Source organism: Ceratotherium simum, chromosome 23 (genome assembly GCF_057802395.1).
Source record: "Ceratotherium simum simum isolate JZ-2026a chromosome 23, ASM5780239v1, whole genome shotgun sequence".
In the NCBI taxonomy this organism is placed as follows: Eukaryota; Metazoa; Chordata; class Mammalia; order Perissodactyla; family Rhinocerotidae; genus Ceratotherium; species Ceratotherium simum.
The window spans coordinates 36,795,101-36,821,403 of NC_141922.1; the positions used below are offsets into that span (position 1 = coordinate 36,795,101).

General features: G+C 36.9%; 1 protein-coding gene across 2 annotated transcripts in view; it reads left to right on the top strand.

The window, feature by feature from the left end:
* The window catches only part of UBR5 (ubiquitin protein ligase E3 component n-recognin 5), a 122,375-nt gene that overhangs the window by 41,926 nt on the left and 54,146 nt on the right, over nucleotides 1-26,303 (top strand). For both annotated transcript variants that reach the window (XM_087447566.1, XM_004431228.3), the window contains exons 4-16: nucleotides 168-244; nucleotides 1,965-2,084; nucleotides 4,472-4,661; nucleotides 4,848-5,007; nucleotides 5,610-5,759; nucleotides 7,558-7,769; nucleotides 16,586-16,702; nucleotides 16,787-16,897; nucleotides 17,528-17,682; nucleotides 18,521-18,638; nucleotides 21,820-22,004; nucleotides 24,315-24,424; nucleotides 25,254-25,366. In XM_087447566.1, coding sequence (XP_087303692.1) covers nucleotides 168-244; nucleotides 1,965-2,084; nucleotides 4,472-4,661; nucleotides 4,848-5,007; nucleotides 5,610-5,759; nucleotides 7,558-7,769; nucleotides 16,586-16,702; nucleotides 16,787-16,897; nucleotides 17,528-17,682; nucleotides 18,521-18,638; nucleotides 21,820-22,004; nucleotides 24,315-24,424; nucleotides 25,254-25,366 — 1,818 coding nt within the window. The remainder of the gene's footprint in view (nucleotides 1-167; nucleotides 245-1,964; nucleotides 2,085-4,471; nucleotides 4,662-4,847; nucleotides 5,008-5,609; nucleotides 5,760-7,557; nucleotides 7,770-16,585; nucleotides 16,703-16,786; nucleotides 16,898-17,527; nucleotides 17,683-18,520; nucleotides 18,639-21,819; nucleotides 22,005-24,314; nucleotides 24,425-25,253; nucleotides 25,367-26,303) is intronic.

Genomic DNA, 26,303 nt, shown 5'->3' on the forward strand with positions numbered 1-26,303 from the left:
GCTTGTTTGTTGTCTTCTGAATGGACAGTGATAGATACATAATCTGTTAGTTGAATGAATTCAAATTTTAATTTTTTAAAAAATTTTTTAATTTTTAAAATAATTTTTAATTTTTTAAAAATTCACATTATTACTTTGGAAATTTCTTCTATTTTCTTTGCTTTTAGGATGGTAGAGTTTGCAGGATCGGTTTTTCAGTACAGCCAGACAGATTGGAATTGGGTAAACCTGATAATAATGATGGGTAAGACATTATGTCCTTTCTGTTTAATTAATACTTAACTCTTAAAAGGTATTATATTAAACCCGTGTTTTGATTTTGGTAACCCTCAAGTTAAAAGATGTTTAAGATAGAGTGAAATGGTTACTTTGTAGTTTGATTTTAATTTTATGCAGGTAGTGATTTTCAGCTAAAATATTAGCATTAAAAGTAGCTGGGGCTGGCCTGGTGGCGCACGCAGTTAAGTGCGTGCTCTGCTGCGGCTGCCTCGGGGTTCGCCAGTTCGGATCCCAGGTGCACACCGACGCACTGTTTGGCAAACCATGCTGTGGCGGCGTCCCATATAAAGTGGAGGAAGATGGGCATGGATGTTAGCTCAGGGCCAGTCTTCCTCAGCAAAAAAAAGAGGAGGATTGGCAGGTGTTAGCACAGGGCTGATCTCCTCACAAAATAAATTAAAAAAAAAAAAAAGGGCTGGCACAGTGGCTTAGCAGTTAAGTGCGTGCACTCCACTACTGGTGGCCCGGGTTCAGATCCTGGGCGCGCACCGACGCACTGCTTCTCTGGCCGTGCTGAGGCTGCGTCCCACATACAGCAACTAGAAGGATGTGCAACTATGACATACAACTATCTACTGGGGCTTCGGGGGGAAAAAAATGAGGAGGATTGGCAATAGATGTTAGCTCAGAGCCTGTCTTCCTCAGCAAAAAGAGGAGGATTAGCATGGATGTTAGCTCAGGGCTGATCTTCCTCACAAAAAAAAAAAAAAAAGTAGCAGAAGAGTGTATGATCATGTAACAGAAATAGGTTTCCAGAAGAATGATGTTATGTATTTAGTGGGTCCTAAGTCAGGTCTGTTCTTTGATTAAAATGACTTTTTAAAAAAAAAATTTTTTTTTTTTAATTTATTTTTTTTCCCCAAAGCCCCAGTAGATAGTTGTTTGTCATAGCTGCACTTCCTTCTAGTTGCTGTATGTGGGACGCAGCCTCAGCATGGCCGGAGAAGCAGTGCGAAGGTGTGCACCCGGGATCCCAACCCCGGCTGCCAGCAGCGGAGCGCATGCACTCAACTGCTAAGCCACGGGGCCGGCCCTAAAATGACTTTTTAGATAACATTTTTTCCCTTTTAATACTTCCAAATCATGTAACTCAATTTGAAAATGACAGGGTCTTTAAAGTTTTGTCTTTATAAATGATAGCATATAAAAAAAGTTGCTAGATAATGTATGCTGAGTTTCAATTGACTGCTTCTAAGGAAAGCATGATTACTTTAAAAATCTAAAGAAGGGGCCCACCCCCTGGCCTAGTGATTAAGCTTGGCATGTTCTGCTTCAGTGGCCCGGGTTTGGTTCCCTGGCACAAACCTACACCCCTCATTGACGGCCATGCTGTGGCAGTGACCCACATACCAAACAGAGGAAGATTGGCACGTGTTAGCTCAGGGCGAATCTTCCTCAGCAAAAAAAAAAAAAAAAAAAAAAAAAATCTGAAGAAGAATTCATTTGCTGTTAAACCATGAAAACAGTTTCAACCAGGGAAGAGCCTTGGATTGTTATGAGGCTACAAGTTGTTAGGTTTGCTCTTTGATGTGAAGTATACATTTCAGTAGGAGTAATCAGACACTTGTTAGGCTGGTAGTATTTTACCACAGTAGGTCCCAGAGTAGTGAGTCCTGGAATTCTGTGCTTGTTCTTAGGTAGTTTGGGACTGTTCTGTGATTGTTCTACCTCTTGTTTTTTCCCAGGTCAAAGTTGAACAGCAACTCGGGGGCGGGGAGGACATCGAGGCCTGGAAGGACAAGCGACTCCCCATGGTTTCTCTCAGGTTCTGAGACTCTGGGCAGGCTGGCAGGCAACACCTTGGGGTAAGTTCTGGCTAGATGATGGCCTCCACTGGTCTGGGCCACCGCTGTGTGAGAATGCTCACTGTGAGTGATCGTTTTCAGTATTATCTAGCGATGGAATGAGGAAACTCTCCTGAACTCTGGGCAGGAGCTTGTTGCTCATGGTGACCCACCATGATAAAAATAACCCACAGAGGCTAATTACAATTACCCCAGGTTCTTGATCTTTTAAAAATGTCTAATGTTTACATGTGTTTATTACATCATTTATGTTATTTAAAATTTTCAAAGATACCATCTTTGGTCTCATTTGTGACTTATTCTTGGGTGAAAAAATTTAACATTTATTCCTTTCTGGTATCCAAATCTGGCAGTTTTTTCTGAATTAATATAGTGAGGTTTGAAAATCATGTAACTAAATCTTACAGCCTTTAATAAAGTTATTTTTACTTTTTTAAAATTGAGGTATAATTGACATATAATGTTACATTAGTTTAAAGCATACAGCATAATGACTCCATACTTCTATATATTGTGAAATAATCACCACAGTAAGTCTTGTTAACATCTGTCACCACACATAGTTAAAAAAATTTGTTTTTCCTTGTGATTAGGATTTTCAAGATCTACTCTCTTAGCAACTTTCACATATTCAGTATAGTGTTATTAACTATAGTCATCATGCTGTACATTACATCCCCATAACTTATTTATTTTGTAAGTGGAAGTCTGTACTTAACTTTTACTTGTTAAATTATTTATAAAATATCTACCTTTTAAACTAGATACTCAACTCTTCTTCCATTTTATCTAAAGTTGATATGCTATCAAACTTAAAGAAAATCATATACAAATTCCATGCCAGATGATTTCACTCATTTTATACCTTGATTCTTGATTTTCTGAAATTACCCAATTAATGATTAGATAGTGCTAAATCAGTCATGTCAGCATATGTGTTCAAAGGCTGATCAGAGAAATATAACTAGAAGCAATTTAGATTGTTTCAAAATATAATTAAGGAGTGGAGGAAGGTTTTAAACATTTTTCTTATTTTGACACTGACTTTCTAGGTAAAGTTAGGTTTAAAAATTGAGATCCCAAGATGCTTACTTTCTTTGCTGCTTTGTTTTTATGCTGAACTAAGTTTATTTTGAGGTGAGAGGAAGGTCATTTAGATGAGTGCATCGTTTTTAGTTCATTCTGTGCTAGAGCTATTAATAGGAAACATAGCTCTGGTCTATTAAAATGTGATGTATCTCCTTTTAATGGTTCTATGCACACAACTAACATAACATAACAAAAATGTATGATAGAATTCTGAAATAATATGCAATAATAAATGAAATTTTCATTTCATTTGATAAACCTGGAAAAAGGTTTGACACCAGGTTTCTTGGAGTTTTTTTTTTTTTTAACTGAGGAAAGTATTTAAAAAGTGTTTTGTTTGTTTAGACAGAGATTGGGCTTTCCATTTAAGTGAGAAGAGAGACCAAGAAGTTTGTTGTATATTGATTTGAGAATTGTTACTGGTTAATATATTGAAACATTTTTAAGGGAAAAAAAGAAAGGCTTGGGAAATCAAATGTAAACTGAATCTGTTTGCAGTGGGTGGTTGAAGGTTCAGCCTTAGTTGACTGCAGTGAAGAGGGCTTGGGAGTAAAGTACCCCTCTCTAGATTGAATGATCTCTAAGTACATAGTAGATGCATTTTTCAGAGAACCAGCACTGTCATAATTTAAAAGGCTAATGTGATTTGTGTGATCATTTTCTTTTAGATCTGATGAATGCAGAAAAGCAATTGTTTTATGCTTATCGAGTTCACTTGGTCTGAAGATTCTTAATTCTGATGTTTGGGGCAATATGTGAAGATGTAGGCATGCCCTTTCTAAGTTGTTTTCTCATACTTAAGAAAAAATTAATGTATGTTTTAAATAGTAGCTTCCCCTTGGTCAAGGTGGTTAATAGTGCTAAATATTAATGAACTACTGTCTTTGCAAATGAATGTTTTATTCCATGCAAGGCACTTTGAGTCCTAAATGAATTTTACTTTTTGTGTAACAGATTGTTGGTAGTTACGTCTGATGAGTCTTGCATGCAAAGGCGAGATGTATTCTGTAACTCAATTTAGACTTGTGACTATAGAAATACTTGGTATGTGGATCTTTAAAAAATTATTTAAAAGATGCAAAAATGTGATAGTTCTCTTTCTAAAATGTGAATGTATATGTAAGCATTAAAACAAATTGAAACTGTGTTATTTTAAAGGTCAGTTCTATCACCTTGTTCTATCAAAATGCTACTATAAAATATGTCAGTTAGACAAATAGCTTTATCTTAGTTTAAGAGAATGAAAATGAGACCCAACGCGATCTTTTTGCTAATTCTACAAATTCTCCAATATTTAGAAGTCGCTGGAGTTCTGGAGTAGGTGGAAGTGGAGGAGGATCCTCTGGTAGGTCGTCAGCTGGAGCTCGAGATTCCCGCCGACAGACTCGAGTTATTCGGACGGGACGGGATCGAGGGTCTGGGCTTTTGGGCAGTCAGCCCCAGCCAGTTATTCCAGCATCCGTCATTCCAGAGGAGCTAATTTCACAGGTGTGGATCTTGTAGAACACTTAATGTAAGACAACAGGACAAGGGAGATTTAACTGAATATAGTGGGCTGTAGTCGTGTCTCATGTTATGAATCGTGAGATGCTGCTTTTCTGTATTGATCCTAGAAAGCCGATTTTGATAAAGACTTTATCAAAAGAAAATTAGCATAGCACTCTTTTATTTCAGGCGCAAGTCGTTTTACAAGGCAAATCCAGAAGTGTCATTATTCGGGAACTTCAACGAACAAATCTCGATGTAAACCTTGCTGTAAATAATTTACTTAGCCGGGATGATGAAGATGGAGATGATGGGGATGATACAGCCAGTGAATCTTATTTGCCTGGAGGTTGGTGGATCACCATCATGGTTTTCTCATCTCTGGAGGGAGAGATTTTTTTTACCTACGGAATAGAATTTTAAAGTACAGTGGATTTTCTGACATTTCTTTCCAAGGTGGTAGATATTTCTCACTAGAATGCTTGATTTGATTGTGAAATTCTTTTTAAGGGAAAATGGAGAAATGTTTTTGCTCAGTGGATTTGTGTTTGGTCCTAATAAAGACATGAATATGTGTGCATGGCTTTATCACTTGCTCACAGATGACTTTGGAATGTTGTTTTTTGATGCCCTTATTACTGAATATGTAATAACTGAACTGTATTTACGTTTTGACTGTATTATCTCCGTGATGTCACAAGTATCTTAAAAGAGATCTTTTTTCTTGTGATTATTTAGTAGGTAGCCCAAGGGGCAATCATGCATTTGATGTTCCTTAAAATCTTTGTTAATAATGTTAACTTTATTTCCTAGGTAGTTGTTGCTTTTTCCCTCAGGTTGTGTCAGTAGTCAGTCCCTGATTTTAATCTGTTGTAATTTTTAGAGATCTTTCAATTGGTCTACAGATATTTTCTCTATATCTGCTTCATTTGTATTTGTTTCTGTTTATAGAGGATCTTATGTCTCTTCTTGATGCTGACATTCATTCTGCCCACCCAAGTGTCATTATTGATGCGGATGCCATGTTTTCTGAAGACATTAGCTATTTTGGTTACCCTTCTTTTCGTCGTTCATCACTTTCCAGGCTAGGCTCCTCTCGAGGTAATTTTGCATTTATTTCTTGTAATCATTGGCTGGCTGTATGGAGAGATAGTGGTATGAGTCACTATATTTGAACTTTTAATATTACAGTAGATGAAATCATTACTTAGTGTTTTTGGATGCTTTGGCATTAAAACTAGTTATTTTTGATTTTGAAGAGCCACAATAGGACTTTAGAGATGATCTTATCTACATTGTGGAATACTTCTGAAGAGTTATGACTTACCTAACTATATTTTTAATTAGGCATATGGATTCTGAACTAAAAGCAGAATTCTACTTTACAGTGACATGCAGCATTCAGAAAACAAGTCTCTTTAATTTATTTGATTAAAATAAAGTGATTATTCGGTTCATGTTAAATCCTGGTTAGATGGAAGAATGAAATAGGAAAAAACTTACTAGAATGGGATTGGCCAATAATAAATATATAGAAATGTCTAGCTTATTAAAATGCTATTTTCAAAAGTGTGAAATCCTTAAAAGATATAGTACATAGTAGAGGTTAGAAAGAAGATTTTGAAATCATACAAATATAAGACTTTCTTTGTATATGTTGGTATAGATTTAGCTTGCATTTTAACTTTTCTTAAGACAATATTTTTACTTTCCAGAATGTCAAACCACTTGATTCAAATAACAGACAAGGATCAGCTGTATTATTTACTAATCATTAGTCAACTGGAAAAGATACCATATAATATTAAGACCTTGCTGCAAATACCTAGTACTTAAAAGCAGAGTTTTAAAGTAACGAACCTATGATGATCTTTTAATATATTGAACCTATTATGTAATAGTTTTAAGAATTTTTTAAATAAATGCATACTTTACTGCCTTAAATGCATCAAGTATTGCATTTTCAAATATTCAATATCTAACACAAATAATTCTTTCTAAATTTCTCCCGTTTGCGTTTCCTTAGGTCATCATTCTCTGTAGCATTGTTTAGTTTGAACCATATGAAATTGCTGGTACTTGACCATTTTTGACCTGCATGGGTGGCAATTTCATATGGTTCAACTTAATATTGTTTTTAATCCTTCTTATCCAAGTCTTGGAAAGTATATTTTGATTACCTATTTAAAAGATAATATATGAGCAAACTTACAAAAACTGGCTTTAGAGAGTTTGTAGGGCGGTTGCAGGGGAAGCATTTTTGTAAGAAAATCTTTCTATAAAGATTCTTAAAAGAAAAAAATTTCCTGTCTGTTTTCCCAAAAATTTTTAAGTAAGACTTATCCATAAAAATCCAGCCTATAAAATTACTCTAAACAAGGGCTTTGATTATAAAAAGTTTTATAGTTAATGTTAATGGGTTTGTAGTTTAACCTTGTCGAGTTTTTTTCCTGTATGTGTAGTTTTTTTTAATAACTGAAGACTTTCTAACAAATACTCTTTTTTAAAATTTTGTATGTATCTAACGTGTTGAAATTCTAATTTATGCACATTTGTGAATAGATAAATAAAAAGTTATGGTAAGCATTTTTAATGAGATCCCAAAATTTTAAACTCCATTTAAAAAACCCAGTTTAAAGTAAAGCAGTTGTGCTCTAAAAACATGTAATTGGAAGTCAGAAAAGTCTGCCTCTACATAGTTCTGAAAAATACTAGTTGATAATTTTCATAGAGTCTCTTGAAAGAGTTAATGTTTTGAATGTTGCATGTCAGGCTTATTAGATATACATTTACATTAAATTTTTGTGAGTAGATAAACTGCTGTTAGTTGCATCCTGAAGGGTCTTTACTAGAGAGTGGCTTACTTTTATCCCACTGGTGTGACCCAATTGCATACCAGTTCTCCTTCTTCCCTTAGAGAGAGACTCTGAGCTGTTGCGTGAACGTGAATCTGTTTTACGTTTACGTGAACGAAGGTGGCTTGATGGAGCCTCATTTGATAATGAAAGGGGCTCTACCAGCAAGGAAGGAGAGCCAAACTTGGATAAGAAGAATACACCTGTTCAAAGTCCAGTATCTCTAGGAGAAGATTTGCAGTGGTGGCCTGATAAGGTATTTGGAAAAAAATCTCCACCCGTTCCATTTAAATGGATTCCTGGCAACTTCCCCCTCCCGCCCCGGGCACCTCCCCCCCATAAAAAAGGTCTCTACTTTATTTCAGATTTTTGTACTACCATTATTTATTAAAAAACACACACATACACAGACATAAAGTGATATTTTTATTTTGTTTTAAAATATAAGTAGAGCATCTTTAATTTGGCACCGCATGAGTCATCTTAATATTTGTTCAGTGGTGCTATTTTTTTTCTACTTGACGAAGTAAATCAGAGAAATTGAAATGGTAGTTCCAGATAACACATCAGCATTCTGTTTCAGGACTTCTTTTTTTGTGATAAATACTCCAGTAACTGATGGTGTATCCCTTGGTAGAAATTTGTTTTGTAATGTCAAGTGGACCCCAGTTTCTGCAGGGCGGGTTTGTGGTCATTGATACATGCATGTCGGGGCAAGATTAGGGATCTGTGTTTCTTGATTAGTTAGCTGTCCTGTTTGATGGCAGCGAATTCTGACAGGCTTTTGCTCTAAATGCTGTGAGAGACAAAACAGGCTGAACAGGAATGGACTTGGGGGAGTTCTGCTCTGCATCCCGAGCAGTACGATGACTGGCTTCTATTCTAGAAAGCATCCAGAATTTAAGTTGATTTGAATGTTTAAAAATCCATCACGGCCACAAGTGAAACAGAGCCTGTGCATCCTATTGATGGTACATAGGTTTCATTGTTTTAGGTGATTGGTAATTCATCTTCAAAGGCTGCTATAGGAAGCAGTATGTTTTTCATCTCTTTTTTGGAGTGCCTGTTTCTTCTTATTTCCAGAGCCAGTAGGAAATTTTTTTAAGTACAACTAAAGTAAAAGAGAAGATAAGAACTTTGAGGTTAATCTCTAGCAAACAGGGAGATTCTGATAGGGATTTCTTTTCTTTCATTGAAGTTGAATGTATATTTGGGGTATTAAAGGAAAATATTGTTTAACTTTCTGAATTTGTTTATTTTTCATAGTTATTGTGAATCTTGAGGTAGTTCGTTTATTTTCCTCTGCATTCAGCTCATGTGGAAAGCTTGAATGCAAGAAGGAACATGAATTTTAATCAGTCTCTTCGTAAACAAAAGGTTATTCTGGTTTTTTTGGCAGCTGACAAACTTTCCCTGAATTGCATTCTGTTACTTATTTCCATAAAACTAGAAATGTCTCAAGTTCTACTTTTACTTCAAATGGCAGGAGGTGATTTAAACCACTGGGCTTTTTCTTCTTTTTTTTTTTTAATACATTGTTCTGTGTTTCCTATTTCTCTTGCCTGGATCATATTAGGCCTGTGTCTACTTCCATTGGCAGGAAGTAATAGAGGACTCATGAATCTTGTTTTAATAGTTGCATCGCATATATATTAGTCTAGACTTCTTTATCATGTGTTATTTTTGATTAATGAAAGTGTTTTGAACAGTACAAGTTTAGCACACTTTTTCCCTGGCCAGTGTACCCTCTGTTAGATTTAGCCAGTCTTTGTTGGCCTTTACTGATAGGCATGCTTTTAGGTACAACTTGTTTTCAGAGATAGTTACTAAGTGCATCCTGAAATCTTGACACGCTACAGACTTTACTTAGTGTATTATTTCCTTGGTTTGTTTAGACGTTGAACGAGGCAGGAATAGCAATATGTGAAACAAAGTGTGTCCTACCTATACCTTTTTTCCTAGAAAACAAACACCTAATTTAAAATCTTGTCATTGAAGGGGCCGGCCCTATTGTTTGGCGGTTAAGTGGGCGTGCTCCGCTGCTGGCGGCCCGGGTTCGGATCCCGGGCATGCACCGACTCACCACTTGTCAGGCGGTGCTGTGGCGGTGTCCCACATAAAGTGGAGGAAGATCAGCACGGATGTTAGCTCAGGGCCAGTCTTCCTCAGCAAAAAGAGGAGGATTGGCATGGATGTTAGCTCAGGGCTGATCTATCTCAAAAAAAAAAATCTTGTCATTGAAAAAGAACCACTTTTTATTAACTAATGATTGAAATTTAGACATCAAAAATTTATTTCAGGGAAAGAAAACAGTTTAAGCCTAATTAAACTATTGAACATTATCACAGTTATTAACAAATACCAGTAGATGCTTGTTTGCAGGGCTGAATGCTACACTTACAAAGAGAATGCAGAAAGTTATTAAAGGAAAAAAGGACCTTACCTTCAGGTGACTTTAGGACAATATGCAAAACTATCATGGGGCTGCATAGGATAAATACCACTTTAAGAAACAGGCAAGGGCCGGCCCCGTGGCTTGGTGGTTAAGTGCACGCGCTTCGCTGCTGGCGGCCGGGGTTCGGATCCCGGGTGCGCACCGACGCACCGCTTCTCTGGCCATGCTGAGGCCGTGTCCCATGTACAGCAACTGGAGGGATGTGCAGCTATGACATACAACTAACTACTGGGGCTTTGGGGGGAAAAATAAATAAATAAATAAAATTATTAAAAAAAAAAAAAAAAAGGGCCGGCCCCGTGGCTTAGCAGTTAAGTGTGCGTGCTCTGCTACTGGCGGCCGGGGTTCGGATCCTGGGCACGCACCGCCGCACCGCTCTTCCGGCCATGCTGAGGCTGCGTCCCACATACAGCAACTAGAAGCATGTGCAGCTATGACATACAACTATTTACTGGGGCTTTGGGGGAAAAATAAATAAATAAATAAAATTATTAAAAAAAAAAAGAAACAGGCAATAATGAAGGACCATATTGGTCCTCCAAAATTGGGGGTAGTGATCCCTGAGGAGTAGAAGGTTTTCGGGGAAGGCTTAATAGGGAATGGAGAGTGCAGGGAGATAGGGCATCAGAGTGCACTACTTGGAAATAGTCTCTCTCTCTCTCTCTCTTTTTTTTGGTCAAAATATGCATTCCAGCTTAATTTCAGAAATGACCTAATGTAATATTTTTAAATTATAAGTTTGATTAGTGTCTGTAGAATTTTCATTCTTTGTTTTTTTAGGGTACATGAGAAATTCTATTGATAAATTATCTGGATTATAGACTTTTCCATTTAGAAGAACAGCCACTTCTTCAGAATTTCACCATTTTGTAGTCTAATAAAGCTCCTTTAACGGTGAAATATTTTCTTTAAATACAGTATAATCTTGAAATGAAAATATTTGAGGCAACTTCAAACTTTAAATATTTCCATGAATTATTCTTTCATTTTAATGCCAAAACTAGTATAAAAGCATAATTGGAAATTATCACAGGGATGTTGAAAACTCCATGAAGACAGAGGTGAGGGTCACTCAATCAGTATTAATTTAGTGGCCTTGATTAAATGCATACTGTCTGTTAAGCCTTTTGCTTAGGTGTTAGGGTGAAAATTTTGTAGGAAGGCAGAAAAATGATGTTAATACTTTCAAGAAAGTAAAATAATAGAATTAGGTACAAGGCTCTTTGGGGAATTGCAGGAGGCCACATGGAGTGATTACTAAGAGTGTGGACTCTGGAGCCAGACTGCTGGAGTTCGGATCCTGGCTCTGCCGCGTACTAGCTATGCGGCTTGGTCAATTCTTTAACCTCCCTGGGCCTTTGTTTTCTCATCTGTAAGATGGGCTTAATGGTTTTTACCTCAGGGGATTGTCATAAGAATTAAATGAGTTAGTATGTGTAAAGTGTAAAGAGCAAAGGGAAGCAGGATTCTGTTCCCTAAAGAGAACAGGCAGTTTCTGCAGGTCCTGGAGGGTGAGAGAGCCCAGTGGGTTTGGATATTCCCAGTAGGTCCATGTGGCAGTAGTATTTTGTGTGCCAGGTTCTCTGCCAGTAGAGAATTGGCACAAGCTGAAAGAGATACATGCCATGCCCCTAGTCTGACTGGACTAGAATGCAGGTAATGAAAACATTTTATTACAATAATAATTTAGCATAATAGGAAATTAACAGGCAGTCTTTATGTACCAAAGTGAGACATGGAGGGAGTGCCTAAGTCTGTGCCTCTAAGTCCAAGTCCCTGATGTTCACCAGCCAAGTTTATACTAGTTTGTGAGTTGGTTTACCCAACTTTCTTATTAATTCTGTCCTTCCCCTAATCCATCCATCTGTGCACCTTTGCTTCCTTCCCTCCCCCCCTTCCCCCCCACTTTTCTCTCCCCCCATCTCTGTTCCTCCCTCTCTTTGCTTTTTGTAGTTTATGTTTCTGGAAATAGTTTTGATAATGCAGTTAGTTTTATGAGAAGATGAAATCTTTCAATTAGGTGATGATCTGACATGGCTCCATTTTCATTTCTCAGTCATTTTTGCAATTTACTTTTCTCGGACTAGAAATGCAGTTTTGTGTTGCTGAAGGTGTACATGTAAATTGTAACTATAAATGTATTTATACCAACCTACTTCCAACCAGAATCTAAAGTGACTTACAAGGGGAAGAAAAATGCAGTTACAGTAGTAACAAAGACTGTTAGAGTAGAATGCAAAGATAAGAGCTAAGTAATCAATATTGAAGGGAGAGGAGGGAGAAAAATTACATGGAAATCCATGCTAAGTAAATCTGCTGAAACTAAACGTCAAAACTTCACTTTGTGCCCTGTAACAAAATAAACCCTTTCAGCACACATGCTTGATTTTCAGTAAGCTGTCCGAGAGGAGTTTGTTGAGAGTTTTATGGTGGGTGATGAAGAAATAAAACTGATTCAGCAAGTCAGTACTGTTAATTAACAGTCACATCCCTTACTCTTCTGGACCTATTTTCATACAGTCTAGGAGAAATAAGATAATTTATTCCCTCTGGCCTTTTGAATTGTAGAGTTGTTATTCTCAGTTTCTTTGAATGGTATTGAGAGGAAGTAGCCCCATGACATTTGCCTCCTTACTTAAGCTGTTTGGAGCAGCCTTTTTATTGTAACTAGTCGACCAAACTTGTGGGTCACAGTGCTTCACCTCCAGGGTTCTAGCAGTGGAAAGTTGGGTGGGGGAGGTCTTTATTTTTTTTTTATTGACACTTGGAAGCTTCCAGGAAGTATCCGTTAAGAATTAGCTAGGTGTGTCACAAATGTAATTTAATAATGAAGTAAGGGCAAAAGGAGAAATGGTCATAAAAAGGAAAAGAAGCCAGGCATAAGGAGACTATGGAAAAGTAGATAGGCAAGGAGAAACCAAGTGTGAATAAATATAGTTGACCAAGTTGTGCTGTGTAACCTGTAGTTGTATGCCATCCATTTCAGCATAATACACAGGACGTCACTGTTGGAGCTGGTACTTAATGGGAAAACTAGTGTTTGCTGATAATAGGAAAATTAAAAAAAAAAAGATGAAAACCAAGGTTTTTGTTTGTTTGTTTGTTTGTTTTTTTGTGAGGAATATCAGCCCTGAGCTAACATCCGTGCTAATCCTCCCCTTTTTGCTGAGGAAGACTGGCTCTGAGCTAACATCTATTGCCAAGCCTCCTCCTTTTTTTCCCCCAAAGCCCCAGTAGATAGTTGTATGTCATAGTTGCACATCCTTCTAGTTGCTGTATGTGGGACGCGACCTCAGCATGGCCGGAGAAGCAGTGCGTCGGTGCGCGCCCGGGATCCGAACCTGGGCCGCCAGGAGCGGAGTGCGCGCACTTAACTGCTCAGCCACAGGGCCGGCCCCGAAAACCAAGTTTTGTGGGGAGAAATTTAAGAATAGAAAGACCAACTTTTTCAAAATATAGATTACTAAATGCAGATGTAGGGGTGTGAGTTCATGTTTCTGGGCTGAGTGATTTTTTTTTTTTTAAGCTTTGGCCACTAGGTAATTTTCATCATATTTTTGGCAGTTTTCCTCTCCCTTTGGGGAAGAATTTCTAGTTTGATTGGTGACCTGTTTATTGTTAATTCAGACAGTTGCAAATTTACTGATTATAATGATTTGAGTTTTGTTAAAATCACATGCAGTGTAATGTGTTCACAGTATGATCAGTACTAGATTGGAGGTGAGAATACAATGTTTAGGGGTTCAGAGTAGGGAATGACTAATACTGCCTGAACGATTTGGCAAAGACTTCACAGAGGAGATGACATTTAAGCAGGATTTTTAAGGTTACGTAGGTGTTGACCAAGATGCAGAGGTATTCTAAACATATCAAGCATGGGCCTGGAGTCATGAAAGGTCACAGTGTGTTTGTGTTTGCAGAATAAAGAGAAATTCAGAACTGCTACTCCGTGGTAGACAGTGGGAGAAGAGCAAGGTGAGCAAGGCTGTAAGGGTCCCTAGACAACCTGTGAGAGTTGAGATGCTCTGCAGCCACTAGGAAGCCAACAGAATTCTTAGAGAAGTGACATGATGAGATTGGTGAGGTTTGGTTTTGTTTTTAAGGAAGTGAACACTGTTGGCATTGTGGGAGAAAGACAGAAACAGGAAAAATCTAGAGTCAGTTAGGAGACTGGTATAATTGTTAAAGAAAGGAATTGTGAGGATCTCAACCAAGGCAATGGCAGTGGGGACAAGAGGAAGGGAGGAACCTGAGAGGGGTTTGAGGAAGGTGCGGCACTGGTTCGCTAGTCATCGTGTTGTTGAGAGAAGAGGAGGAGGAGTTGAGGAGAGGCCCAGGTTCTCTCGTCTCTCTCCTGGTACGGTGGGGTGGCGGATGTCATTCATGGAGATAGGGCCTTCAGAGGACCTGCAGCTTTGGAGGAGATGATGAATTCATTTTCGAGATGTTATGGTGCTTTTAAGACATCCATCCAGGTAGAGAGCTCTTGCAGGGCAGTCTGGAGATAGGAGATTTACGTGTTTAAAAGCATGGTGCCCTCGTGGATGCAGTCACTAAGGCTGAGAGTGGAGCATAATTTGAATAAAGGGACAAGGACAGAATCTGGGGCAGGGAGTGCATGGTGGGGTGTGAGGGAGATGGAGAAAATAGTCATGAAGATAGGAGGAAGACCCACAGAGAGTGGTGACCTGTGCACAGGGGAGAGGAGAGGTTCCAAACTGACGATGAACAGGGTCAAATGGTTTGAAGAGTTTAAAGAGAAGATGGATTGATAAAGTGCATGGGGCCTTGATATGGGTGTTGGAAGTACAGTTACAGCTGTTAGTGAAATCTGGTAAGGTGAAACATATGCCAAGTAAGTAACAGTTCACTTTACCATGAGTAGGATTGAAGAAGAGATGAGTTTGGATGGTGGTTGGGGTTATGAGAGAGAGGGTTGCATCCATTGTGTGTGAGGTTTACCTTTAAAGAGGAGAGAAGGACACTTCTTTCTCTGAGATGGTGGGGCTGGGGAGAGGAGAGAATGGTGTTTTTTCATTAAATAAATCTGGAAGTAGGAATATTCAGGAAGCTTGTGCTTTCTGGGTGAGTAGGAGATGAAGTCAGGGGAGCACAGTAATCATAGTTGAATTTCCTTGAGCACTTATTTGTGCTCAGGCCTGTGCTGTTTACTTTTTATATGTTACTTTATTTGGTTTTTATCCCCTCCCCCAGTGTATTATTATTATACCCATTTTAGAGGTGAAGAATTGGGTTCAGAGAAATTACATAACTTAGCTGATATCACATACTTAATAAGTGTTGGATCCAGGTTTTGGACTCACTTGGTCTGATTCCAGCATCTTTTTGACCAAGGTGTCGGGAAGGAAGTGTGAAGTAGAAATGTTAAGATTTGACGCAGCAGCCATGGAGAAGGTAGACAGTGGTTTTCAGATATGTTGAAAGGAAGAGAGGAATTGCTAACTTGGAGAATTTCAAATTTGGTCTCTTTCCCATCCTTCTATTGAAGTGTCTGGAAAACAGGGCTGACGATACTGGTAAAATAGAAGATTAAAATTAGTGTTCTTTCTGTACAACTCTGAGGCATAAGCTGTTGTTCTTGTATTACAAATCTTGGCAGATGTCATGGGCGTTAGCTGAGCACCATAACCCATCTGAGGAAATAAGGTTGAAATTTGACAGAAAACCAAAAAGACACCATTAGCTTAGCATCCTCTGGAGCCAGGATTCCAGAGAGCAGAGAAGTGGTGTACAGACCAAAGGAAAAAGTACAATCCAAAGTCTGTTTTTGACAAGTTTTGCTGTGAGGTTTCTGGGTAGCTTTATGACTGATCATATTGGTCTTATGTAAAAAAAATTATCATTGATACTGTTTGTTTATATTTATTATCCAAGCTTTATATAATTTAATTGCATTCCAACTCATTGCATGTGCATTGCCTTAAAACTAGATGAACTTTTACCTTAAAAAACAACATAGACATTTGTTTCAGCAGCTTGGGAGAGCCTACAGGAAGGAATCACCTGTTTTGACACTCGGCTTTCCCTGCTTCAATTCCTTATTGTGTTTTTTCCCCTTCATTTAAACAATTCATTTATTGAGCACCTACTTTGTGCACTATTCTAAGAACTCAAGATACAGTGGTGAACACGACAAAGTTTATGTTCGAGTAAGATAGACTATAAACAAGTAAATATACAAGTTGTGAAATGCTATGAACTAAAAAGAAAGCAGAGTAATAAGCTAGAATATGAGAGTGGTGGTTTTGTAGATAGTGTGGTCAGAGAAAGTCTTGTTTAAGCAGACTTGATTGAGGAGAGAGAGTGAGTCACCTGAGAAACAAGGCAAGAGAACAACAAGGACCTGGTGGGGTCCTGGCGGATATGGTCCAGGAGCAGGGAGAAGGTCAGTGTGACTGGAGTGGAGTGAGTTCAGGCAGGGAGCGGGGCCACATTATGGAGGGCCTTGCAGGCTGTGCCAAAGACTTTGCATAGCTATGGTTTATGTGTTCACATAATTAATCCAGATTTGATGTAGTGATTAAAGTGTCGTATGCAAATCATCAGGTTTGGCAATTGTTATGTTTATATACCATTGTATTATTTTTACATTACAGGATGGAACAAAATTCATCTGTATTGGGGCTCTATATTCTGAGCTTTTGGCTGTCAGCAGTAAAGGAGAACTTTATCAGTGGAAGTGGAGTGAATCTGAGCCGTACAGAAATGCACAGGTATTTTATTATATTAAATCTTACATCGAATAGCTCTACATACCAACATACAAAATGGTAATCATTTTTCTTGTACTTTCAAAGAATCCTTCATTACATCATCCACGAGCAACATTTTTGGGGCTAACCAATGAAAAGATAGTCCTCCTGTCTGCAAATAGCATAAGAGCAACTGTAGCTACAGAAAATAACAAGGTATGAAACACTTTGCATTGAATGATAACCATTTCATGCTTAAATTCTTGGGTTTCTTCCTCTCCCTGCCCCTTTTCCATCTTTTCATTTTCTATCTTTCTAACTAGATCCATGAATATAATGTGTCTCAAGCATTAGTATAGTTAAAGTAATCTAATGTATAATCTTTTGTTGCTGGTTTATCTCTATATTATAATCCAACATTAGGGTAGCTTTCTACTTTAAGGGAAGGAAAAAAGTATTCAAGATCAGTGCTGACAAAGGAGGAGATATTGAAAAGCCATAATAGATAGATTGAGAAAGTTATACCTCAGATGATCAGTCTGGCTTTAGAGTCACTAAATTCTTTTAAAAATTATTGGAGCAAATGTTTACTTTTGATTAATGCCTTAGAGATGGCTTTTGACATTCCTTTCAATAACTGCTCTTTTGATTTATTTGTGTGAAGAAAGTATTTTAGTTTCTACTCTTACTAAGAACCTTTTGTTAATTACTTATTTTTCTAACATTTAGCTTAAAACATTTTAGAATTCCGTCCATAGAGTATGTATAGCTTGCCCTAGTTTTGACCACAATCCTTCTGAAAAGAATACTCGTTTTTATTTAAATCTCTAATATTTTATTCTTTAGGTTGCTACATGGGTGGATGAAACTTTAAGTTCTGTGGCTTCTAAATTAGAGCACACTGCTCAGACTTACTCAGAACTTCAAGGCGAACGGATTGTTTCTTTACACTGCTGTGCCCTTTACACCTGCGCCCAGCTAGAGAACAATTTATATTGGTGGTGAGTATGCATGGAGGGGGATTTCTTCTCTGTGATGGCTTTTACGTGCAGAGATAGGTGCTCTGAGTGCTGGAATACCAGTGTGAAAGGTCAGTCGAAAGATAATGCCATACAGAGAGGGAAATTCCACTCTGGAGCAAAGGAACGTGGAAAACCTTAGAAAAAGAAAAGCTCATCAAAGTAATGCATACTTGGTGACTATAATTATGAAATTTTATAAAGGTATAAAGTAGAAACAAAAATCACCTATAATCCCAGAACCCAAAGATAACTACTGTTAACATTTAGGGGTATTTTAATCCTTTTCTCCTATACGTAAATGTGTGCTTTGCTTTTACATAATTGGAAGCATAGGTTATGGGGTAGTTTTTCATGCTTTCTTCATTCAACAGTATTACTTAAAATATAATTTTAAAAGATATTAAAGTATTTCATTCTATGCATATTCTATGCCTCAATTATTCCTTTACTGTTAGAAAAGAACTTTAAATGTATTCTCGGTTATGTTTTAAGGAGTTATCAGTAAATATGCATTGGCAGAAATAATATACAGGGGAATCTACTAATGAAATATAATTATTTGGAAAAAAATAACAAATGATGAATTTCCTGCACTTTTTAATCCTAAAGGTTTAAGAAAAATGGATCCAGTTATGTTTTAAATCTATGATCAAGTTACGATTAAGAATAAGTTGTACATGTTAATATTATTCTGAAGCAAACATCTTAGAGAAGGAATACAGCAGACGTGCTTAAATCGTAAACGATGTGTAATTTCAGATTCAGTGAATGGGCTTCTGTGCTGCTTGTCTGACCAGTTTGTGCTTTTCCTTTTCAGGGGTGTAGTCCCTTTTAGTCAAAGGAAAAAAATGTTAGAGAAAGCTAGAGCAAAAAGTAAAAAGCCCAAATCTAGTGCTGGTATTTCTTCCATGCCAAACATCACTGTTGGTACCCAGGTGAGTGATTAGAATTAAGCCTGTTCTAAGGGACATTGTTTCTCTTCAAAATCACTTTCTTCCTCTGTAAGTAATTTCCGTATAAGCAATTTTATAAATGAATGTCATTTGAAGGGCCCGGTTCTGGTAGCATGTATGTGCCCCATCACTCTTTATTCAGTAGTTGAGTAACGTACAGATGCTGCCCTGATGTTAGTAGGTTGGTTTCCCTATGGGGCAGGGTTCCTAGATTTGTCTGATTTTAAGAATCATTTGGTACTTAAATGCAGAGTCAAGAGCCCCTTACCTGAAATGTTTCTTCAGTTTCTTTGGTGGTATGGTCCAGGCATCATTGTGTTTAACAAACATCCCAGGGGATTCTTACGACCAAGCAGTTTGCAAGATACTGCTTTCTGGAGGTGTTGTCAGCGTGAGGCAGGAGACTTCGTCAAATCCCTGTGTTTCTACCAGTTTTCTGTTTTTTGACTCTGAGATGATTTTAGGTTCCTATACATAGCTTATGGAAGGTCATTTTTCTCATACCCCAGTGGTTCTCCAGGTGTGGTCCAAGGACTCCTGCTGGCTTCTCGACCCTTTCAGGGAGTCTGCAGAGTCCTCCTTTTTCCAGTTACGTATCTGTGTGTGGCTGAACTGCCTTCATATACTTTAGTCCAAGTAACATATTGCAGCAGGTTGAAGGCAGAAGCAGACATGGAAATCCAGCTGTCTTCTATTAAGTCAGACATTAAGAGATTTGCAAAAATGTAAACAGTGCCACTTTTCTCGATGATTTTTTTGAAAATGTAGTTATTTTTCATAAAAATTGTTTATATTGACATGGGGTTTATTACTGTTAAATATTTTTAAGTTTTTCAGTTTTAATTACTAATACATTAAATACCACCTAGATATGACCCACATAAACAAAAGATTTTTGGGTCCTTAGCAATATTTAATAGAGAAAGAGGGTCCGGAGATGAAAAGAGTTTGACAACTATTGTTATACTTCTAATTCATTAGACTCTTAGACAAGTTTATCTTCAGGATAAAACTTAATGCTTATATTCGTTATAGCAGGTGCTGCAACGAAGTTTAAGGATTTTATAATCCCTAACACTTAGACAAATGGTGGTTTTTATTACATAATGTGGTACCTTAAATGTACCTTCTCTTTTTATCTGTGGCTCAGTTTTTTTGTTCTATTCATGGTTGTCTTGTTCTGACTCCTTTGTTTTACCTACTATTTTCGAATATTATTGTTCAGCCTTCCTTATTTATGTTACTTGCTTTGGAGAGATCTCTCTCTTCTAGGAGCTCCCCTTTTCCTATTAAGTTCAAATACTGATTTCTGATGTTCTCAAAGTTCCTTGTTCACTGGACTCACATAATGGCAGGATATCCTAGCAGTTGCCTTATTGGCACGTAGGATGACATTCCTGTAGACAAAGAGGGCAGAAAAAATACTTTAAAGATGCACTGAAGAAAAGCTTTAAACAAAATAGCTTGGCACTAAATTGCTGAAAGATACCAACATATTAAAATACATTGGTATAGAACTAAGATTTTGTTTTAAAGCTGTAGAAAACTGGACAATTAAGATAGTCACAGCGACAACAAGGAAAGCATTCATATGTTAATATCTGAAAGGATTGTTGATCACTTAGAGTTTTCAGCTACACCTGCACTCACAGATCATAATTATTGAGTAATGTATTTAACAAATATTCATTGCATGTCTTGTTATATGCCGGACCCTGAATACACACTTCCTTGTCTGTAAGGTGCATTTATTTTTATAAGAAGGCATTAATAAATAACTTACCTTCTAATATATCTTGCCACATTTCTCTTTCAATTATAGCCTTCTTTCTTATTGATCCTCTTTCAGGCTTTAAGTTTTCATCAGTCTTTTCTGAAAATTTGTGGATGAAACTTCCCCTTAAGTCACAGCTAAGCAGGACATAACAAACATTTTTTTTTAAGAAGTCGGCTCTTATGGACTATTCATTCTGTGCCACAAAACTATATTTAGTGACACAACTATTTGATGGAACTGCAGCTCTATGCCAGTATTTTCAGTTCCCATACTTCTCAAATGTACCACCCTCTTCAATGTCACTTATATTTTGTTATAAACCACCAAAAAACATGATCTTCATATATGCCACTGTCAAGTACAACATAAACATTAGTTGTTGGATGACTGAACAGAATGTCAGTAAGATTGGGCTACTGGAGAAATCAAAAGAGATTTCCAAAAGTAATGTTCAGATCTCATTTGGAGCTATTGTTGGTATGTTTGACAGTGTCACCTTGCAAGTTACTGGTTGCAGAGTATGACCTGATGGTGCTCTCTGGCAGTGAGAATTTATAGGATGTTCACTCCTGAACTCATTAACTTCTAACACTAATGTCTACATTTTATTTTTTAATTTGAGAGAAATTTTTAATTTGAGAGAGAAGCCAGAAAGCTTCTGGCTTGTAGAAAACAGCAGTTTTCTGGGGTAAACAAACATCCATGGAGATGAAGTTACAGCGCATCATGAATTCAGGAAGAAAATAATTTTGAATTATAAGAAACAGACAAAAAATGTAATTGTTTTGTTCACATTTCATTTTTTCAATGACCACCTCTTTAGTTTCTTCTCTGCTGTGTCTTTTCTGTTTCCTTGTAGCAGAATGGTCAGGATATTTGCTGCATGAAATTTTAAAGTTAATTTTTAGCAAATGTGCTAAAATTACTCCTGCTCCTTAATTTTGGGAACATATTTTCTTGATAGAGACCTTTAGGTCAATGCTTTATCAGCCTTCTTGATTGTGTAATATTGTATTTGGAAAACCTAGGAAGCAATACTTTTTTTTTTTTTTTTTGAGAAAGATTAGCCCTGACCCAACATCTGTTGCCAATCCTCCTCTTTTTGCTGAGGAAGATTGGCCATGGGCTAACATGCGTGCCCATCTTCCTCTACTTTATATGGGATATCACCACTGCATGGCTTGACAAGCGATGCGTCAGTCTGTGCCTGGGATCCGAACCCGTGAATCCCAGGCCGTCGAAGTAGAGCACATGAGCTTAACCACTGTGCCAGCGGGCTGGCCCTGGAAACAGTACTTTCGTATGTTGTACTTTCATACATTTGAAATAACTCTGATAGTTTTAAAATTATGTCATCTTGATGGTGATTTTTCTTTTGTTTACTAGGTATGCTTAAGAAATAATCCTCTTTATCATGCTGGAGCAGTTGCATTTTCAATTAGTGCTGGGATTCCTAAAGTTGGTGTCTTAATGGAGTCAGTTTGGAACATGAATGATAGCTGTAGATTTCAACTTAGATCTCCTGAGAGCTTGAAAAGCATGGACAAAGCTAGCAAAACTACTGAAGCTAAGTAAGTACTCTACCCTAACTAATCTTGATTTTACACCATTCTAGTTTGCTCTGTATCTGAAGGGGGGTAATCAAGGGAGACTTAGAGGTGTATAGTGATGTATAAAAGTGCTAACAGGATGGGGTCTTGTTAAGGTCCTCAGGAGTTTTGAAAGGAATTGGTAAAATTTACTGTTTGCAACTTGGTTAATATTTGTATATTATAGTTGTTCCTGATGTTCAGTGGCCAGAATGACAGTCTTCAGTTCTCTTTTGATGTCTTGTTTTGTCATTAGAGTATGTGCTTTGCAGGTGTGTATATCGGTAATAATGCAAGGCCAGCTTTCTCCTGCTCTCTCTGTGTTAATCATCTTAGTTTTTATGTGACATCCTGCCTGCATCTTGATGATTGGAAGGGTTTTACAGGTTAATGTGCTGGGAGGGAAACAGGTTAATGTGCTGGGAGGGAAACTCTGTAAAGGATTTGTAAAGGATTTGAGTTGGAGGGCTATGCACACAGAAATACCACAGCATTGTGTATAGCCCACATTCTGGGGCTGGCTTATTGTTTGGGAACCAGCTACACAGATCTTAACACCTGTACTTTTGGAGGCATCTGCTCATCTTGAAAAATATTTATGTATATTATCATTTAGTTGTTTGTTACATGAACTTAAAAATCTTAGTAAAGTTTTTAAATAACTTTTTTCTTAATCTTATAAAAAGATGTGACCATTACAGCAACATGGAAGAGTAATAATATCACATTCCAGAATAACATTTTAAATATTTTGATGTATTTTCTTTTTTTCTAAATGTGTGCAGGCATTGCAGAGAAATGATTGGGGATGTACTATACATATAGGTTTTTAAAGTTTTGAAATTTTTTAGTTTGCTCAAATGATGCTAATGACTGTAACTTTGCTACCTTTGTTGCTATTCCTCTTAATGTTAAAAATGCAAATTGAAATTCAGAAAACACAGGGATTACTGTTAAATAGTTAAAAAATAATCTTTAATAAACCAAAGCTATTGTAATTTATGCCTAATTAAGGTTTTTTGCTTTGTTTTAATGCTCTATCTTGTTTTAAAAAATAGATTTATAGACTATCCTCCTAATTACATTGATTTTTATCCTAAAAATAAAAGTAACACACATTTTCATTGTTCATGAAACTTTGTAAAGAGTGTTTGAAATATTTTTGATATGTACAAATATAAACAAGATTAAAATAGAACATGCTATTTAAATCCTGTAACATAATGAGGTTTTTCAAGATCTTCCTTGACATTTGCCATCTATATTAATAAACTTAGCAGAAGAGCTAAGTGAAATTAGACGTTAAGAAGATAATCATTTTCATGTCAAGAGAGTCTTCTTTTCTAGTCATTGAAATGCGTTCCCTTTGAAGGCATGTTAGTGATGAGTCAGTGTTGGCTTGCCTCCACCATCAGATTTGCAGAGCAGCCATGAGTATCCACGTGTGCTTATACTGTGTGATTTGCTAAGATGCTGTGGACTATTTCTAAACTCAGCTGAAATTCCAGGTGGGGGTAATAGGAGATGAAGGGGTTAAGATGATGGCCCTGATTACAATATATACCTGAATGATCTCTATATAACAAATATCTGAGTAATATGTAATTTTTCCGACTAAAAATTGACTTCTGCCCTTGAATGAATAAAAATATTTATGTTTTTACCATCTGTAGTATATTATATAGTTGCTGTAGGTATCTTCTTGACTATAATTAATAAAATAACTCAATGAAGGGGGTAGTTTATTAATCCTGTAGCTTCTCATTTCAGTTATAGCAGGTGATGGTTCATCACCAGGTGGTTCAAGAATAAGTTTTTTGTAAACCATTGCGAGTAGAGTTCTTTCTTTGAACTCTAAGAAATTAATGATCTAGTGGGCTTTTTATTTATTTGCCTTTACCATTTTTTCAGTTAAATTGCTGTGTCCAAGGCAGGGTTCACTGAAGTGTGAAACTTGTTTGCTCAAGACGCTTATGATAAAGCCATGTTGATAAATTGACTGTAGCTTTTGTTGTTATTCCTAGATAAGGCTTATCTGAATCATTGTTCCAGGTTGTTGATAGCTTTATATATGGTATATTTTTCTTTCCTATTTTAAAACATTATTAAAAATTTGAAGTATGCTCTGTGTACCTTTTTCAGTACCTAGAATCCTAAAAACATACCATTTTGTACAAGTTTTTAATATTTCATTCCCTTATAAGAATAAACTTGACTTAAAAATAAACCATTTGATAAATTCCTAATATTTCATTTTCTTAATTATAAGGAGAATCTTATTTCTAATCTCAGGCCTGAAAGTAAGCAGGAACCAGTGAAAACGGAAATGGGTCCTCCCCCGTCCCCGGCATCCACGTGCAGTGATGCCTCCTCAATTGCCAGCAGTGCATCGATGCCATATAGTAAGTGTTATGTGTAGTGCACACTGGTCAAGATAAGGTCCCAGGCAGACATCTGTGTTCGGTTTGTTTCTGATTTGAGGCAACTCATACCATTTCTAATATCTTTTTATATAAAAATGTTTCTACTAGTTTGTTTTATTTTTGTGTGCAGCTTTATTTAAATAGAAAAATAGTATTTGCAGTGTTTTCTATTTCTGTTGTTTTTGACTTATAATTTTTTATAGTATGTAAAATGCATTGCAGTAACAGAAGGAAATAACTGCCACTCAGTAGAATATCTGCCCATCTTTGTTGAGACTGTTATTACTGTAAATTGGTTATGGCTTGGTCACAACTTTTGCTCAGAATTTGTAGAATTTATGAGTCTAGACTTAGTACTGCACTTTGGATTTAAAGAGTTTTTTTAAGGCTCTTCAAAATAAATTTGTTTTACAGTGCAGTTGCTTTGCACCTGAGGAAAATGAAAGTTAAACTTTAATAGTTATGTGATAGTTTTAAGAACAACCCAACAGATCTTCCGTTTTAAACCTGGGTCAGATAGCCCTAATTTGAGCGCCCAAAATACATTTTTATTTCTTTGCGGTTGTTTGTAGTAGTGTCAGTATAGTTAGGCATTAACAGATATGGCCATTTTTTCACTATGAATTCATTTGACATGAAAGTTGGTCATAAAACCTCAATTTATAAAGCGGTAGTTCACGAAATTTCTATTTAGATATCTCAATTATATATCCCTTTAAAAATGATCTTTTTTCCTGTATTTAGATGAAATCTATAAAGTCGCTTTCACGTTTTCTTTTTGGTACTTACCATTTTGTTGTTGTCTAAGAACGACGACGGTCCACCCCTGCCCCGAAGGAGGAGGAAAAGGTGAACGAAGAGCAGTGGTCTCTTCGGGAAGTCGTTTTTGTAGAAGATGTTAAGAATGTTCCTGTTGGCAAGGTTTGTTCAGTATCTAAGAGTTAACTGCTAACTGAATTGTGATAGTATTGGTTATCTAAGAGTTTATTGTTGGTGAGTGTTGATGAGCCCTTTCTTCAGAGCTGCTTTATTTATCCCCTGCAGTGATCTCTTTAATCCCATCCCTTATTCTGATGCAGGTGCCTCCTCTGTCCCTGACAGATAAATAGATGATTCTTATGCCTCTCCTTAGCATTTATGGTGATATGTTGCTTTTTAAAAAAATGTTATTTTGGAATAATTTTATATTTACAGAAAATTTGCAAAGAGATATACTACTTTTTGATACAGTCCATTCTTTGGAACTATTAGACAGTTCCAATGGAGATTATTTTCCATAACATTTAAAAATGTTACTACTCTAACTCACCTTTTACTTTCTCTTCCCTTCATCCTGGAGGGGGTCTTGCCTTCTGAGAAACCTAGTGAGTTGAGTCCATCAGCTGGAATGCCATTAATTCCACCTTTTTCTCCACACATACTTAAAAACAAAATGGATCTATAGCTGTAGGATATCTGCAAAGTAAAGGTTTTCCTGATTGCTCATTAGTTTCTGAAATGTGATAGTCTTTGATTTTTACTTAAAGGAAAGAGTAGATATACCATGCCCTATAATTGACAAAGGCCTGTCTCGTACACTATTCCATTTGATTCTCAAAGTAGAACTGTAGTTTCTGGGCAGGTATTGTCTTCTGAGAAGATTAGTCTGGCTCAAAATCAAAAGCAGTAAGTAGCAGAGGTGTGGGACTCAAGTATTCTAGTTTCAAGTCCTGTGCTTGTCTTTCTGTGCATTGCTGACTCTTTATCTGTGTTGTCCACTATAGTCGCCACTAGCTATATATGTGGTTAATCAAATTTATTAAAATTAAATAACATTAAAAAGTCAGCTCCTCAGTCATATTAGCTCCTTTTCAAGTGC